General features: G+C 36.2%; 1 protein-coding gene across 3 annotated transcripts in view; it reads left to right on the top strand.

Annotated features, from left to right (window-relative positions):
* Positions 1–18,377, top strand: part of MOK (MOK protein kinase) — a 94,186-nt gene that overhangs the window by 54,118 nt on the left and 21,691 nt on the right. For all 3 annotated transcript variants that reach the window (XM_027848960.1, XM_027848962.1, XM_027848961.1), the window contains 3 exons: positions 12,504–12,582; positions 12,692–12,740; positions 15,660–15,838. In XM_027848960.1, coding sequence (XP_027704761.1) covers positions 12,504–12,582; positions 12,692–12,740; positions 15,660–15,838 — 307 coding nt within the window. The remainder of the gene's footprint in view (positions 1–12,503; positions 12,583–12,691; positions 12,741–15,659; positions 15,839–18,377) is intronic.

Genomic DNA, 18,377 nt, shown 5'->3' with positions numbered 1-18,377 from the left:
ATCCTATGTGTGCTATTTTATACATTTAAAAGCAATCTGTGGACAGTTCCACATGCTTCAACAGACTGCTTAAAGGGGTTCCATGACATACGAAAAAAAGTTAAGGGGGCAGCTAGGTGGCGCAGTGGATAGAACTCTGGCCTTGGAATCAGGAGGACCTGAGTTCAAATCTCGACTCAGACAATTGACACTTACTAGCTGTGTGACCTTGGGCAAGTCACGTAACCCCAATTGCCTAAGCAAAAAAAAAAAAAGTTAAGAACCTTGGATAGAGCGAAAAGAGAAAGTGGTCACAGACAGAGACTTGGGGGACATCCATAGTTAGAAGGAGAGACCTGGATGAAGAACCAGTAAAGGAGACTGAGGAATCAGACAGACAGGAGGAGAACTAGGATGAAATCCGAGAGAGGGTCCACAAGGAAGTCATTGACATTGTCAGATGCTGCAGACAAGTCAAGGAGTATAAGTGCTGAGAAAAAGGTCTTTAGATGTAGCAGCTAAGAGATTGGTGGTAACTTTGGAGAGAGATGTTTCTGTTGTATGATGAGCCAGACTGCAGGGAATTTATAAGAGAGTGAGAGGAGAGGAGGTGGAGACACCTGCTATCTGTAATTTTCTCAAGGGGTGATAGCTAATGAGGTTGGTTGGATCAGGTGAAGGTTTTTTTAAGGATGGGGGACATGTGGACATGTTTGCAGACAGTAGGGAAGGAGCCAGTAGATATAAAGGAAAAGAAGATAAGAGAATGAGGATGATAATCTGAACAATTTCCTGGAGAAGCTGGGAGAGGATGAGCTGAAAGGAGGCTATAGAGGGGTTTGCCTTGTCAAGGAGGAAGGCTCTTTCTCTTCATCTAAGACCAGAGTGAAGTATGTGTTGATGGAGTAAGGAAAGAGATCATGGATGCTGGAATTATCGGTATTTGAACAATGAGTAGACATAGTAATAAAGGACTAAGTAACCAGAATTCCAGGCTTCAATCTTGGGTTTTTTGCTGTTTAGGTCATTAAATCAGTACAAGCATATCCCACACATGGCAACCCTAACTAAGATTCCTCCCCTTCCCAGTAATACCATTAAACCACATAGCAAAATATTTGAAACCATGGTATATAAAGAATGCTAGGCTTTGGAAGGTTGGAATGACCTCTGTTCATATTCCAGCTCTGACACTCAGTCTGTAACTGAGGGCAGGTCGCTTAATCTCTGAACCCAGTTTCTTCATCTGTAGGATGAGGATAATTATATTTACATTGCCTACATTACAAAGGTTATTAATGAGAAAAGTACTGTATAAAACTTAAAGTGCTATAGAAATATGAGCTAATATCTTCTATTGATCATCACTTGTCCCTGTTGAACTGATTATGCTATAAAACCATTTTATCTAATGTGTTTTTAATCAACCAGGGAACTACTTTATTTTTTTAAATTTTTTTATTAATTTATTTTGATTTATCAATAATCACTTCCATATGCTTTTGAGTTTAAAATTTTTCTCCCCCTTCCTCCCCACCACCCTCCCCAAGATGGCACACAATCTGATATAGGCTATACATTTACATTCATATTAAACATATTTTCACATTAGTGATGTTGTAAGTAGAAATTAAAACCAATAGGAGGAACCATCAGAAAGAGGAAACAAAACTCAACAGAAGAGAAAAAAAATAACAGTTTGGCTTCCATAGTTCTTTCTTTGGGCGTGGATAGCATTTTCCATCATGTCTTAGATCCTTGTATTGCCAGGAAGGGTTAAGTTTATCAATATTAGTCATCACACAATGTGGCTGTTATTGTGTACGACGTTCTCTTGGTTCTGCTCACTTCCCTCAGCATCAGACCATACAAGTCTTTCCAGGTTTTTCTGAAGTCAGCCTGTTCATCATTTCTTATAGCACAATAGTATTCCATCACATTCATATACCACAACTTGCTCAGCCATTCCCCAATTGATGGGCATCCTGTCAATTTCCAATTCTTTGCCACATGGAACTACTTTAGACAAAGTATTCCTATATAGGAAAGATCTATATAAAGAGAGATTTTCTCTGCAGGGATGGAAAGTCCAGGGTTTTAAGCAGAGTCCTTGAGCACACCATATAGTCTGTAAAATATAATAAATTATTAGTTTAAGTTAGTCTTTGTTTCTTCCTGAGAGATGTCAATATGCGAAAATACTGACTGAAGATAGCTCCGGCTTCAAAATGGAAGGTGTATATTTGTTCATGTGAAATTCAAGCTGGGTTATCTCTTACTAAAAGGTAATAATAGTGATTAAAAATGGAGGTTTAAAAATTTAAACTTCAGCAGTTTTAAAAAAAATGCAATTTAATTTATTTATTTTTGTTACATTTTAAGTTCTGAACTGTCTCCCTTCCTCCCTCCTCACCCCACACTAGAGAAGGCCACCATTTGACACAGATTTATAAATATATGTAAAAGCAAACTATGCATACTTCTATTTATCTGTTCTTTGGAGGTAGATAGCAGCTTTCTTCATAGGTCTTTCTAGTTGATTTGAGTATTTATAGTACTCCGAATAACTTGGTTGTTCACAATTACTCTTTGAACAATATTGCTGTTACTGTATTCAAAGTTCTCTTGGTTCTTCTCATTTCACTTTTCATTATTTCATGCAAGCCTTTCCATGTTTTCTAAAATAATTTCTTACAGTACAGTAGTATTCCATCACAATCATATACCACAACTTGTTTAGTCATTCCCCAATTTATGGGCATCTCCTCAATTTCCAGTTCTTTGCCAAAGAGAACTGCTATAATTATTTTAGAACATGTAGATTCTTTCCCTTTTTCCCTGATCACCTTGGGAAGCAGACCTATAGCTAGGTCAGAGGGTATATAGTTTTATAACTTTTTGGGCATAATTCCAGATTGTTCTCCAGAATTGTTGGATCAGTTTATAATCCTATCAGTAGTGTATTAGTGTCCCAATTTTTCCACATTCCCGCTAATATTTGTCATTTTTCCCTTCTGTCAATTTAGCCAATCTGATAGGTGCGATATGGTATCTCAAAGTTGTTTTAATTTGCATTTCTCTAATCAATAATGATTTAGAACATTTTTCATGTGACTAAATATAGTTTTGATTTTTTCATCAAAAAATTACTTGTTTAGATCCTTTGACCATTTATCAGCTGGGCAATGACTCATATTCTTACACATTTGACACAGTTTTTGATATATTTGCGATATGAGACCTTTATCTGAGAAACTGTCTATAAAACCATATCCCCCCAAGTTTCTGCTTTCCTTCTAATCTTGGCTACATATGGTATCTTTTATCATAATGTAGTTTTGACTTTATCTCTTAATAAAATCTATTTTAGCTTTAACTTTATCTTAGATCATGATTGTTACCCCTGCTTTTTTTGCATCAGCTGAAGCTTAGTAAATTCTCCTCCAGCCCTTTATTTTTACTCTATGTGTATCTTTCATTTTTAAATGTGTTTCTTGTAAATGACATTGTTAGATTCTGGTCTTTAATCCATTCTGCTATCTGTTTCTATTTTATGGGTGAGTTCATCTCATTCATATTCAGAGTTATAATTACTAGTTGTGCATTTCCCTCCATCCTGTTTTCCATCACTTTTTATCCTTCTCCCCCTCTCTTTTTACCCTATCCCTTCTCAAATGTCTAACTACCTTCTAATCACTGCCTCCCTAAACTGCATCCCTTCTAAGAATCCCTCTCTTATCTACTTCCCTTACCCTCCTATTCCTTAATCCACCACTCTTCTAAGATTCCCTCTCTTCGCCTCTTCCCCCTTTTAAGAATCCCTCCCTTAACCTTTCCCCTTTGCCTTTACTCTCCTATTCTTTAATTTGCCCATCCTTCTTAAGAGTCTCCTTTTAATTCTCTCCCTTACTCTATTTCTTCATTTGTACACCCTTCTAAAAGTCCCTCCTTTATCCTGTCTCCCTGCCCTCCTATTTCTCTGTAAATCAAGAAGACTTTAGACCATTCTAGTTATGTTATTCTTTTTTTAAACCCCATTCTGATAAGAATAAGATTCTAGCACTACCAGCCCGCCACCCCCTTCTGTCTCCACTATAACATTTCTTCAATTCATGCCTCATTTGTGTGAAAATTGCTCCATTTTACCTGTCCCTACCCAATTTTATTTTTTTAGGATCCTCCCATGAGACTCAACTCAACCCCAAGCCTTCTATCTATTTATACTCTTTCAAACTACCCAAGTAATGATAACATTCTTAAGAGTTACAGATAATGTTTTCCTACATAAAAAGCAAAGATTTTGACCTTATTAAGTCCTTTATAATTAGTCTTTATTGTTTACCTTCTTTTGTTTCTCCTGACTCTAGTAGGTCAAATTTTCCATTCAATTCTGGTCTTTTCTTCACAAATACCTGATCATGATTTTCTTGTATCACTCTCATTTCTTTTCCCAATTTTTCTTCTACCCCTGTTATTTTATTTTAAAAATCCTACTTGAACTCTTCCAGGAGTTCTTTTTGAGCCTGAGACCAGTTCACATTTTTCTTTGAGGTTTTACATGTAGGTGTTTTGACATTGAATTTGTGTTTTGACCTTCCTTGGCACCACAGTAACGTTCTAGGGTTAGATCCTTTTTTTTAATTTTTCAGTCTTTTTCATGACTTTTAAAGTTGGACTCTGCTCCTGGGGTGGAGAGGGCACTGTCCTAAGCTTCTTAAATTGGGGGACCAGGCCCACAGGATCTGGTGAGTACTCTGCTGTGAGGCCTCTCATCTAGCTGTTCTGCTATGCCTGATCCTTGGTACCTCCCTGCTGGCCTGCTGGGCTTGGATTGCTGGGTCTCATGGCTGGCCTGCTGTTCTGGGGCCAAGGAGATTGGCAGCTGGCCTGCTACACTGGAGCTGTGGGGTTGACCTCTAACCTGAACAGGGGCTGAAGGTCTCCTGCTGGCTTCCTTGGGCATGGCCTATTGCTGGCTTGTATGGACACTGGCTCTACTGGATTGTGCTCCCTTTTCATCAATGTGAGACACACCTTTCCTGCCTACCTTCTAGGTTGTCTTGGGTTGGAAAATTATTTTGCCCCATCTTTTTGTTGGTTCTGCTGCTCCAACATTCATTTTAAGGTGTTATAATTCTTTGGAGGTGAATGTTGGAGAGTTCAGGTGAATTCCTGCCTTATTCTGCTATCTTATTTTACATTTTAAATAAATTTATTTGTTCAGATGTTTTTCAATTCTGTAATATCAAAATTGTTTGTTTTATTTCCTTTGATTTTCTCTGCCCTTTGTTTGATTAAAAACTCATCCCCTTTCCATAGTTGTTAAAAAGTATTTTCTTCCCTGGTCCTCTAATTTTTGACGTGGTGATTTTCTAGACATATTTCCATTTTTGGCTTACTTTGGTATGCATTGTGACATGCTGATCTAAACCCAATTTTATGCCCTACTAATTTATAAAAGACATTAAATATTTGAGTGAATTTTTTGTTGAATCCTGGGGCTAAGTAGGACATCATATCATCTGCAGTAAATAAAATCATTATTTTGTTTCCACTTTGCCAGTGTTTATTCCCTCAATTGCTATTTTTGTCTTATTGCTATAGGTAGCATTTTTAGCATTATATAAAATTATGGTGGTGATAATAGACCTATTTCCTTTACCCTTAATTTTTTTGGGCAAGCCTCTAAGATTTATCTCTTATTGATAATGTTTATGTTCTTGGTTTTAAATAGACACTATTTATTATATTAAGGAAAGTCTTTTTTATTCTTATGCTTTTTAGCTTTCGATAAAAAGTGTTCTATTTTGTCAGAAGCTTTTCCTGCATCTGTCAGTAATCAAATTTGTATTGCTTTTGTTGTTATTATGGTCTGTTATGTTGATAGTTTTCCTACTGTGCCATCCCTGCATTTATGGCATAAATTCAACCTGGTTATAGTGTATAATCTTTTTAATATGTTGCTGTTGCCTCTTTGCTTATATTTTTTAAAATTTTTTTTGTTTTTGTGTGTAGGTTGATATTTATTAGTGATTTTAGTTTTTGGTTTTTTTCCTCTCTATACTGCCTCCCCCGATATATGTAGCAAGGCCGAAGGAATTTTGATAGGATACCTTTTTCTATTTTTGCAAATAATTTATTTAATATTGGAATTAACTACTTTTTGAATGTTTGATAGAATTCAATAGAAGATAGAATAATTCCATCTTGTCCTTTGAGGGTTTTTCTCCCCTGTAGGAATTCATTTATGGCTCCTTTACTTTCTGTTTATGAGATTGGGTTATAGAAATTATACTTTTTGTACTAATTTAGATATTCTATATTTTTATAAATATACATTTATTTTATGTTAATCAGTTTTGTTGGCATATAGTTGGGCAGAAGATCTTCTAATATTTCCTTTCATTTCCTCTTCATATGTTGAGTTCTCATTATTCATTTTTGGTATTGGTAATTTGATTTTTTTTCAGATTCACTAATGATTTATTTCATTACTTATTTTATTAGTTTTTTTTAAACAGCTTCTTTCACTTACCAATTCTTTTTCTTTTTTGCTTTTAATTTTGTTAATCTTTTTTATTTTCAGAATATCTATTTTAGTGATTTGTTATTGTTGTGGTTGGTTTTTTAAAACTTGTTGCTCTTCTAGTTTTTAATTTTAGTTGCATGGCCAGTTTATTTGAAGGCATGAAAGACAATGAAATAATATCAATGCTTTTCATATATATACATATATATTCATTGAATGGCACAGGATCTAAATACTTAAAAGAAAAGTTAACCAAATTATAAGGAAAAATAGCCAGCAAAACTATAATAGCCTCCTCAGTGAACCTTTTTCAGGCCCAGACAAGTCTAATAGATAAATAATAAAGAAGATGAGAAACTTGTTGTTAATAAGATTTTAGTATATTGTCTCATTGTTGCATCCCACAAGTTTGGCATATTGTCTTGATGTTGATGAAATTACCTGTTGTTAATATGATTTGGTTTTTTGGTTCACCAATTCTTTATGATTAAGTTATTTAATCTCCATTAAAATAGAAATCCTTTTTACTGTTGTGATTGAAATTGAAATTAAGGTAAACTGAGGCAACAAAGTTCCAAGCATATTCACTTCATTGGTAAAGCTAGCAGTTACCACCAAATGGGGTCTTTAGGTCCTCAGCAAGCCAGAGACACTAAATGAGGGCTGACAGATTATTTTTATGGGGGAGACAAGATGGTGGAGTAAAAAGATAGTTGCTCTCACCCTCCTCTATCAGCCTCTGGAAACCCAGAAAATATCACCCCAGATTATTTTTATGGACAAAAGGAAGAGCATTCAAAAACTAGAAGGCAGCATCATAGATGAGGAAAACAATATGATTGATTACAAAGTCAGAAGCAATGTAGATATGGGGAACAATATAATTAGCTGGTAGTTTGGAATGCAGGGCTGGCAATATTCCCTCCTTCCATCTTGTCACTATGAAAAGCTGATTGGTGGTGTACACCTGCATGGCTCGCTAGTATCACAGTGATAGCAGACCAGACTTTCTTGATGAATAGCCAGTGTTGCAAGATAACAGACCAGTCTCCTTGGCATCCACCTGCATCCTTCAAGGATAACAGATTTCCTTAACATAAGAAAAGAACAGTGATTAGCAGGAAAACAACTCCTTTTTTTTTTTCTTTTGTTAGGCAGTGGAGTCAAGTGACTTGCCCAGGGTCACACAGATAGTTAAGTGTTATGTGTTGAGGCCCGATTTGAACTCCGATGCTCTTGACTCCAAGGTTGGAGCTCTATCCACTGTGCCACCTAGCTGCCCCAGGAAAACAACTTCTTTTTTTTAAAATTTTTAAAAAATTTTTATTTTTGGAAAACAACTTCTAAATTTAACTCAGAGACAATGAGTGATTTACAGGAAAGCTGTATTTCCAAACTTAATTCAGAGACGAATGAAACATCATTGAGAGTTATACAAAATGTTGGTAGTGATATAAAATGAAATCAATTAGAGAGTACAATCAATTGATTTTCTCAGTTTTCACTTCTGAGATCCTTTGCTAATTGTGGTTTTTATTATGTTATTGCCAGTGAAGGATATGTTTAATATTTATACTTTTGCTGCATTTGTCTAGGAGGTTTTTATATCCTAACACATGGTTAATTTTTGTAAAAGTTTTATGCCTGGAATGATGAGAAATATGAGTACTCATTTTGGTTCTCATTAAGCAATTACCAGAGAGCTATCACATTCAGCTTTTCTAAAGTTCTATTCAGGTCCTCATCTTCTTTATGATTTATCTTTCTATTAGATTTGTCTAGGCTTGAAAGAGGTACACTGAGGTGGTTATTATAGTTTTGCTGGCTGTTTTCCCTTATAATTTGATTCACTTTTTCTTTTAAGTATTTAGACACTGTGCTATTCAGTGATCTCTCTTTCTTTCTCTCTCTCTCTCTCTCTCTCTCTCTCTCACACACACACACACACACACACACACACACATATATGAGAAGTATTGATATTCTTTCATTGACTTTGGTGCCTTCAAGCATAATATAATTTCCCTATTTATCTCTTTCAACTCAGTTTTTATTACTGCCTTGTCTGAGATTATGATTGTTACTGCTGCTTTTTTAAATTTATCTGATGTACAATACATTCTGCTCCAGCCTTTCATTTTAACTCTGTGTGAATCTGTTTCATGTATGTTTTTTTTAAATAACATATTCTTAGATTCCATTTTTTAATACTTTCTGTTCTTCTTTTATGGGTGAGTTCATCCCATTCACATTCATGGTTATAATGGCTAATCAAGTATTTCCCTCCAGCATATCGTCTATTTTTTCTTCTCAGTTTCCCTTCTCTTGTCACAGTGAAGAAGGTGGTGAAAGGGAAGGTGTGATCAGTACTAGTCTACACTTGAAGTGATCTGCTTCTACTTCACCCTTTTTGCTTTCACCCAAACCCATATCACTGGTTCTTACCTTTCACTTTCCAGTTATGATCCATTCTCTGAAATTTGTTTTGCTTGTAACTATTCTATCCCTATTCTACTCTTCTTAAACCTTTCTCTTCTCTTTCCTGTCTCTGCCTATTTCCTGGTTGTATTTTATGTATTATTTCACCAAACTCTGTGTGTGTGTATGTGTGTGTGTGTGTGTGTGTGTGTGTATTTGATCTTCCTTTGTTAGGTTCAAACAAGAATGATGTTCCTATGTAGTTTCTGCTCCACACATTCATTTTTGTATAATCTTTTCCTACATCTTAGTTATGATAAATACAGTAAGTTTTCCCTTGCTTCTTCCTCATTTCTTTCTTAGAGTATTCTTTTCCTTTTTTTTTCTTTTAAAAAGTACTGTTTGAAAGAGAATTTTATTATAAGTACAGCTAAAAATGATAATGCATAGAAAGTCAAGAGGCTGTGGAATGTCAGGAAGAAAACATGTATTCACAAAGAGTAATCAACTCCAAAGCAAAATATGCGATCCAAAAAATGTCCCCAAAGGGGCAGCTAGGTGATGCTTGGCCATGGAGTCAGGACGACTTGAGTTCAAATCCATCCTCAGACACATAACACTTACTAGCTGTGTGACCCTGGGCAAGTCACTTAACCCCATTGCCTAGCCCAAAAAAAAAAAAAAAAAGGCAAAAAATGTCCCCAAAAAGCTCCTCAACATAATTAGTCCAATTACTACAAACAACTTCTCTGAGTAAGATGAAGATATTGCAGTTGTAATGTTTTCATTGTGCCTTTCTTCAATGACCTGGGGATGCTGCTTGAGAGAGATAAGGACTGAATATCTATATGGGAGACACCTTTGGCCTGCTTGCTAGACTTGAGAATATGATCATACAGCCAAACCGCATCTGGCACCCAATCAGTGCCAGAAGTCTCTTCAACAACATATACAAAAACTCAGTTTGCTTCAGTTGCTCTATTACTTATTTTTTTTTTTTAGCTATTCATCTAGCCCTGCTTATCATTCCTCCAATTCTTTTATTACTTTTTCTTTCTCTTCTGTTTCCTGCTTCTGAGAATTAGCATCAAGGACTTTCAAGTGTTAAATCTGTACTTCCCTTCACTTACAGATGCTCTGTTTCTGACTACTGTCTTTAAGTTTGTGAAATAGCTGTATAACTATCTGATGGATCATAATTCTGTAGTATTTTCCATTCATAATTAAATTCACAGTATGACGTGTTTCTTTACCCTTCCCCTTCCCCTCTTCTCCTTCAGCTTTCCTTGCCAGGATGTGGGCATGCTGCAACTTTGGAGGGTGCAGAAGTGCTCATCATTTTTTGAAGCCTAAGATTTTACTCTTCAGACTCTCTAACAAGGCTGTGGCCAGATGTGCCTTGCTACAACAAGAGCTATGGCAGCTTTACCAAATGATTTGAACTCAGGTCCTCCTGACTTCAGGGCCAGTGCTCTATCTGGCTGCCCCTAGGAGCCTTCTATTTAGCTAAGGTTTTCTAACTTCTTTTCTAACCTGTTTATTCTCCTTCCAGTTTTTTCCTTTATTTATAATTCCATTTTTAAAAATGTCTTGCTTAATTTCTTCCAGGTTCTGTTTCAGTCTTTGTGACCAAGGTTTTTTTTTTTTTTTCTTTTTTCTCTGAAGCTCTGTGCATAGGTATTGTGGGGTTGCTCTTTTGTCTATTAGGCAGCTATAAATTTATAAGAATTCTTTATTTAGGTATCTTTTGTTCACTAGTTCCACCAGGCTCAATTCATGATTTTGGACTTTGTGCCAGGACCAGGTTCCGCCCATACTTAACTCTTGAATGTGGTAGTTAGGTCCTTTTTTGTCCTGACCTCTCTTTCCTGGGTTCTTGCCCTTTTGTCCCGACTTTTCTTTCATTAGGTACTTGCCCTTGGCTTCCAGTTCCCCTACTATCCCTGCTTAGTATTCTATGGTTGACTCAGTGGGCACTGCCATGGTCTTTCATTTTCTCTGAGACTTCCATTCTGCTGTGGTTATCTCCATTTGGGGTGCTACCGTGGCCTTCTGGCTTATTTACCTATACTCATGTTGACTTCTGTATGGGACCCTTCTTCTAGGTTCTGTAGCATATTTGTATTTTTATGCTGTCATGAGACGGATGGAGGAACTTACTGATGTTTCTCTTTGGATTTTTTGGACAACATTCAATCTGGTGCTTGTTTTAGATAGTAAAGGGAGTAAAAATAGGAGAACTGGGCTGTCTGCAGCCTTTGACTTTGCTATAGCAAAAAGTGCTGTCTTTTTTACTTTTTTATAGTTGCTTTTTGATGAAATTTCAGTATACCACAGAAAAATGAAGTATGTGGTTTAATTCTTAACTTTTTATATAAACCTTGGAAACATATTACAAGTAATTTGAAATAGTCATATTATCACATTAAAGTTAATTACTGACACCAAAATATTTAAGTCAATTATTAGTGGGTTTTCTTTTAGATTATCATTGCTACAGTTTTAATTATGTAGAAAAAACAGAATCATTACTTAGTGCCAAAATAAAGTACAAACCAAAAAATTCAGATCAACAAATATTTATTTGTGCAAGACCTTTGTCCTGGAAATTGAAAAATTGAATACAAAACAGATCCCACTTTCAAGGAGTTTATTACTTAAAGGGAGAAAATATGTAGACAGTTAACTATGAAAATAACCATAAAGCTTAAATGGGAACATTTACCTAGAAAGAAAGAACATGACATTTAGAATTCTCAGGTTAAAAAATGTATAGACATGGTACATTAATGATATGTATAACATGTATAACATAATATTTTTAAAAGTAAATATATTAAAGATAAACCATGCTCCCAAGAACTTTATGTGAAAACAGCTCTTGTTTCGACTTCTTAGGGCAACTGCAGTTGTAAGCCACCATTGTCCTGTAATGATTAAAACAAAGCAAAACAAAACAAAACTACTTCAGGATTGTCCATTATAGCTGATTTTATATAAAACGTTAAAACTTATAATAGATATCAAGCCCAAGCAAAAATACATTAAAAAAACCCAAATAACCATCTTAAATTTTCCATGATTTTGGGAGTTAAGAAATGGAAGACCAGAGATGTACTCTGATTAAGACAAGCAAAACTGTTAGTATCATAAATATCATTATTAATTAGAAACCATGATTGAACAATTGAAAAAAATCCATTTGCATTTTAAATAACTGCCATTTTATCTGTATTTTAATTGTCAAATTTATATAACCTATGTACTACATATAAATATACAAAAATGATCCTCCTTGTTATTTTGTAAGGAGGAGGGAAGATGGGTTTTTTTTGTTTTGTTTTGTTTTTTCAGCCAAAGACAAGGTTTATTAGAACATCCACCATATTGGACAGATTCTTAAGGAGTCTGAACATTAGTGAGCTATTGGCTAGATTGCAAGAATCTGAGCATTTGACTAGATTATAAGAATCTGAGCCGAAGATGGGTTTTTATTCAGTGTCTCTTCAAATTGTAGGCTCTCATTCTGAATTCAGTAAAGATGTAACTACGTCACTGTTATGTCTCTTCTGCATAGGGAGGAGGCACCCACTCCCAGAAAAGAAAATAATGAACTATATGTACCAGCTGTGTAAGTCTCTTGATCACATGCATAGGTAAGTGACTCAGTTTGTGAACATAAATTCACAAGAAGATTTAGCCCTTATCAAAATATTGTTTTAAGATATTTGGATTGATTCTGTTTTTTCTTCTGTGTTGGTGCAGAAATGGAATATTTCACAGAGATGTAAAACCAGAAAATATATTAATAAAGGTAAGATGCTTTACATAAGAAAATGGTATTGAGCTTGACCTGGAATTCAAAATTCTGTGTCTTATCTCCTAGAGTTAGAGCTGATGTACCATGTTTTCAGTAAATTTTGAATCTGAGGGAATCCAGCTTTTAGATCCAGTTCAGTTAAGTATATTTTTACTAAGTACCTATTATGTATGCCAAGCACCATGCTAAGCAATGGAGTAATATAAAAATTTAGATATAGTCCCTCATCTCATATAAATTAACAGTCTAACAGGGTGTTAAGACACAAAATTATATACTTTAATGGATTTCTTATTTCATTGCTGGTATTATTCCCTCTATGCTTTCTCACTCTTTGCAATTTCATTAGTCGCTCTGGTCAATGTGCCATTCAGTATTTAGTTTGACTGGCCCTTTGGCAATAGATAAGCAATTATACTGTGCTAGTGTAGCATTCATGAACACTGGGCTTTGACATAGGAAGCATTTTGAAAGAGGACAAAATAAGGTGCTATGTTACCTTAGAGAAAAAGGTGAATTCGAATCTTCTATAGGAAGACCTTCCCAACCCTCTTAATTCTAGTATCTTCTTTCTTTTAATTATTTGCTATTTTTCAGATATATAGTTTGTACCTATTTGTTGGCTTGTCTCCCCCATTAAATTGTGAGCTCCTTGAGGGCAGGAATTGTCATTTGCCTCTATTTTTAACTCCAATGCTTACAGGAGTGCCTGACAGATAGTAGAAAATGTTTATTGACCTCTGACTGATTGATGGGAAGGGATCAGAAGTCTACACCGAGAAATGCCTTAGCCTTAGTAATCTTGGTCGTATCACTTAACCTCTCTGAAAGCCAATTTTCTTATCCACAAAATGTGGTATTCATTGCAGTACCTACCTCATAGCAATCGTTTTGAGGACCAAAGAAGAAAATAAGATTGAAAACACTTTTAAACTATAAAGTGCCATACACCTAAGTTATTACCATGTGCATTTATATCTGATACACTGTTGTCATTGATTTACAAGAAACTTAATATGAATGAATGAAGTTCTTCAGAAACACAGGAGTCACCACTGAAATTTTTGGCCAGCTTTCAAGAAGCACAGGAAACAGATAGCCATGATTATCCATGAAGAATGCTCAAGGACTGGGTTTTTTAAAAATTTTTTTTAAAAAATCAGTTTAATGCCATGCAATTTAGTTAGATAACATGACATCATTATTATGGAACTATGACTGTTACCCTATGCTTTATAGAAAAGTTGGCTTAAAGTTAATTTCTGTAAAGCAAATCTTGTTTTCTCATTAACTTCACTTATAGTGCTACTATTTAATATAAGCTATACTAATCAGAAGCCCAGGCTTACAGGGTAGAAGCTTGAGTAATGGCTTGGAAGTGAAGGCTAGAGTACAGAAGAATGGAAGCTTAAAGATAGGTGGGAAGCATCATGGTGGGTCTAGGTCCAGGCAAGGCATGGTGAATGTTCACCAGTCAGAAACCCAGGGTCCCAGGGTAGAAGTTTGAATTTTGGGTTAGAGGATGAGACTAGAATATAGGCAAATAGCAGTTTAAAAATGACCAATAAATAGTGGAAGAAGAAGTAGTAAGATGATAAAAATTACTCATTTTAAAGAAAAAAATTTTTAAATCTAATGTTTTTAAATAAAAAAATTGAGCAAAAATTTATTTCCAATATTTGATAAATAAACTTTTCAACTAACAAATACTCTAATGATCCACATTGATAATGTACAATAGAGAGCCTATCATTTAGAGCCCATTAGTCTGGCTCCAGCCCACTTCTCTAGGTATATTTCATAGTCACACAGGCCTCCTTGTTTCTTAAACATGACATTCTATCTCTGATTTCTGAGCCTTTGAACAGGCTGTCTACGTGCCTCTACTGTGTTTACTCCTCTCTTCAGACTCTTTGAATCTGTAATTTCCCTCAAGGCTTAATTGAGATGCCATCGCCAATGGGAAAGCTTAGTTTTTCAGAGACTTTTTAATGATGTTGTGGCATAAAAGGATAGAACAATAGCAAAAAGCAATTCTGTGCCTCCCTAGTAGAAAGTTGCTAGGTATTAGATGAGATTTAGGTAAGATTTTGTCATATCTAAGAGTCCTAGTCCTCTTAGAGTAGTAGATTCTTTACTAGGGTTAGAAAACAAGCATTTGCCTAAGGTAGAGCAACTGTATCACCACACATATTTTTTAATGAAAGGCATTGTGGTATAGTAGATGGGCTGGCCTCAGAGCCAGAAAGACCTGGGTTCAAGTCTGTGCTTTAGTCAGTTCTCTATAAGCTGTGCCAGCCTGCACTGGTAGAGGGAATGACCTTGTCGAAGTTACTACATTGATGAAATCACAGGTCCAGTCAGTATCTCTACTTTGAGTGCCAGAAAACCCCCACTGTTCAGGATTCAGTAAAGGTTTATTTTTCAGTCAAGCTGTATGTGTTACAGTGAAGGCTAAAAGCTTTCAGTGGGCAATAACACCAAGTTTTGAGGGAAGGGGTGTGGTTGTTGACCATTGGTCAGGGGGTACAATTTTCAAACCTTGCCTAGGGTGTACAGATGCCTTGTTCTAGCTGTGAGGAAATCTATTGTTATTGTATATATTTCACTGTTAGCATTATATAGGATGACTTTAAATATTTTAAAGCTTGTAGTCGTTTGGAAATGTGTCAAATCCTGATTTCCAGGGCAATTGTAAATATCTGTTTATAGTTCCAACAAATATAAACCCCATCTCATCAGTTAGAGGGTAATTATAAGTGCCAGAAAAGGTCAGTGATTTGTTGTTTTGTAGAATAAGTTTACATTTTAGTAACTTTCTCATCAATGCATGTTTGAAGTTATTTTCCTTAAAGAAGCTACAGAATAAGATACATTTTATTTGGGCTTTAAAATTTTGCTTTTTTCTTGCAGCAGGATCTTCTGAAATTAGGAGACTTTGGGTCATGTAGAAGTGTTTATTCTAAGCAGCCATATACAGAATACATCTCTACTCGTTGGTACCGGGCCCCTGAGTGTCTCCTTACAGATGGATATTATAGCTACAAGATGGATATGTGGAGTGCTGGCTGTGTGTTTTATGAAATCATGAGGTAAAATAATCAGATATAGTATTTAAAAGATAAAAACATTGCTGAATTTAAAAATGCTAATAACATCTCATCCTTATATGGTAGAGTTAAATATAATCAGGAGATTGGAGTAGATGATCTGTAGGATCCTACCAAGCTCTTAAAATTCTGTGATTTTAAAATAAGCTAAATCACAAGAGTCTGGGTTAGTGTTGGTGGTTTGATGCCACTTCATCCTTAAAAGTGGATTTAAAAGCAATTCTGTAGTTTATTTTAGTTTTATACTAAACTGAAAATTTCCTGCTTATTTTTTATTATTTTGATTCTCAAATACTTATCATTGATTTGCATCCAAAAGGAAGCATCACAGTTTGGGAGTTTATTTTTCTACTGTTGATCACAACTCTAGCAAAGTGTCTCTGATTAATTTGATGCTTTGATAAATCAGAGTGGATAAGAAGAACAAGGCTTGTAGCCTTGATTATTTGTTCTCAGGGGTAAGGAACCAGGTAAGGTAGTGAGTGGCTTTTGATGTCAGAATTGGGCTCTTGTGATCCATTAGCAAGCCTAGGTTAGCTTTTAGGCCCTGAGGCACCACAACTACTTTGGCTTTTATGTGGAGAGGGGAAGGTGACAAGCCAGAGAAGATAACAGTATATTAGCTCTTAAATGAGCCCAAAATCTCACCTAACCTCTACCCAAATAAACCTCTAAAATCACACCAGAAGGAACAATGATAAAGAAAACATTGAGAAGTAATTATAAACTCTTCCATCCAGTCCCAGACTGTACAGAATCCTGGCCTAAGCATGGTTGGAGCAGAGACAAGCCAGGACGGATGTAAGGCAAAGTGAAAAACTGCCTCAGACTCAGACCAAAGGGATGGCCAGACCAATCAATCAATCAGTAAACATTTATTAAGTGCCTACTATGTGCTAGGCACTATGCTGAGCACAAAGGATACAAAAAGAGGCAAAAGACAGTTCCTGCCTCAGCTCACAGTCTAATGGGGAAAACAACACGAAAACGAATATATACAAAGCAAGCTATATACAGGATAATTGGAAAATAATTGAAAGAGAAGACACTAGAATTAAGAGGGGTTGGGGGAGGCTTCCTGTAGAAGGTGGGATTTTATTTAGGACTTAAAGGAAGCCAGGGAGGTCAGTAGTTTGAGTGGAGGAGGGAGAGCATTCCAGGTATGGGGGACAGCCAGAGATAATGCCTGGAGTCTAGAGTTGGAATGTCTTGCTTGTGGAACATCCAGGAGGCCAGTCACCGTATGGAAGAGTAAGTGTCAGGAGTAAGGTATAAGAAGACTGGAAAGATATGAAGGGACTGGGTTATGGAGGGCTTTGTGAATGCCAAGTGTTTGCTCTTCAAGGCAGTAGGAAGCCATTAGAGTTTATTGAGTAGGGGGGAGTGATATGATTGGATCTATGTTTTAGGAATACCACTTTTGTGGCTTTTGGAGGATGGATTGTATGGGGAGAGACTTAAGGCAGGCAGACCTACCAGTAGGCTATTACACTAATCAAGGCATGAGGTGATGAGAACCTGCATTAAAGTGGTGACAGTGTCAGAGGAGAGAAGGGGGCATATTTGAGAGATGTTGCTAAAGTGAAAATGACAGGCCTTAGCAACAGCTTGGATATGGGGGGGGGGTGACTTACAGATGCAGAGCCTGAGGGGCTGGGAAGAGCCCTCTACAATAATAGGGAAGGTAGAGGGGGATGGATTTAGGGGAAAAGATAATGAGTTCTGTTTTGGATGTGTTGAGTTTAAGATGCTACTGGACATCTAGTTTGAGATGTCTTAAAGGTAGCTGGAGATAGGCGATTGGAGGTCAGCAGAGAGATTGGGGCAGGATAGATTTGAAAATTATTAGCACAGAGATGGAAATTAAATCCATGGGAGCTGATGAGATCAAGTGAAATAGTATAGAGAGAAAAGAGAAGAGGGCCCAGCAGAGAACTTTAAGGGACACCTATGGTTACAGGGTGTAATCTGGAGGAAAATCCAACAAATGGGAAAGAAGAAGTCATCAAATAGGAGGAAAGCCAGGAGAGAGTGGTGTGCCAAAAACCTAGAGAGAAGAGAGGATTAAAAAGCAGACTGCAGAGATGTCAGAGAGAATGAGGATTAAGAAAAAGTCAATGGATTTGGCAACTAAGATATCACTTAATAATTTTGGAGAGAGCAGTTTCAGTGGAATGATAAGGCCAAAAGCCAGATTAAAAGGACTTAAGAAAAGAGTGAGAGGAGAGAAAGTGGAGAGACCTATTGTAGATGGCCTTTTCAAAGAGTTTAGCTACCTATAGCAGAAGAGTTACAGGATGATAGCAGGGATGGAAGGATCAGCTGAGGAATTTTTCAGGATATGGGAGATGTATAGTATGGAACTTAAGAGAGATTACTTGATGATGGAGGAGTAAGGAGCCTTCCATCTCCCCTGTCCTGACTAGTGAGCTGAAGAGAATGAGTGAAGGTACAGTAAGTCCTGGAAAGGGTGGCCACGGAGGCTGTATCATCAGGGAGAAGCCAGGTTTCAGTAAGAAAT

Source organism: Vombatus ursinus, unplaced genomic scaffold, assembly GCF_900497805.2.
Source record: "Vombatus ursinus unplaced genomic scaffold, bare-nosed wombat genome assembly UNPS02007284.1, whole genome shotgun sequence".
In the NCBI taxonomy this organism is placed as follows: Eukaryota; Metazoa; Chordata; class Mammalia; order Diprotodontia; family Vombatidae; genus Vombatus; species Vombatus ursinus.
The sequence above is the reverse complement of the archived record's forward strand: the minus strand, read 5'-3'. Positions and strand labels throughout refer to the sequence as shown.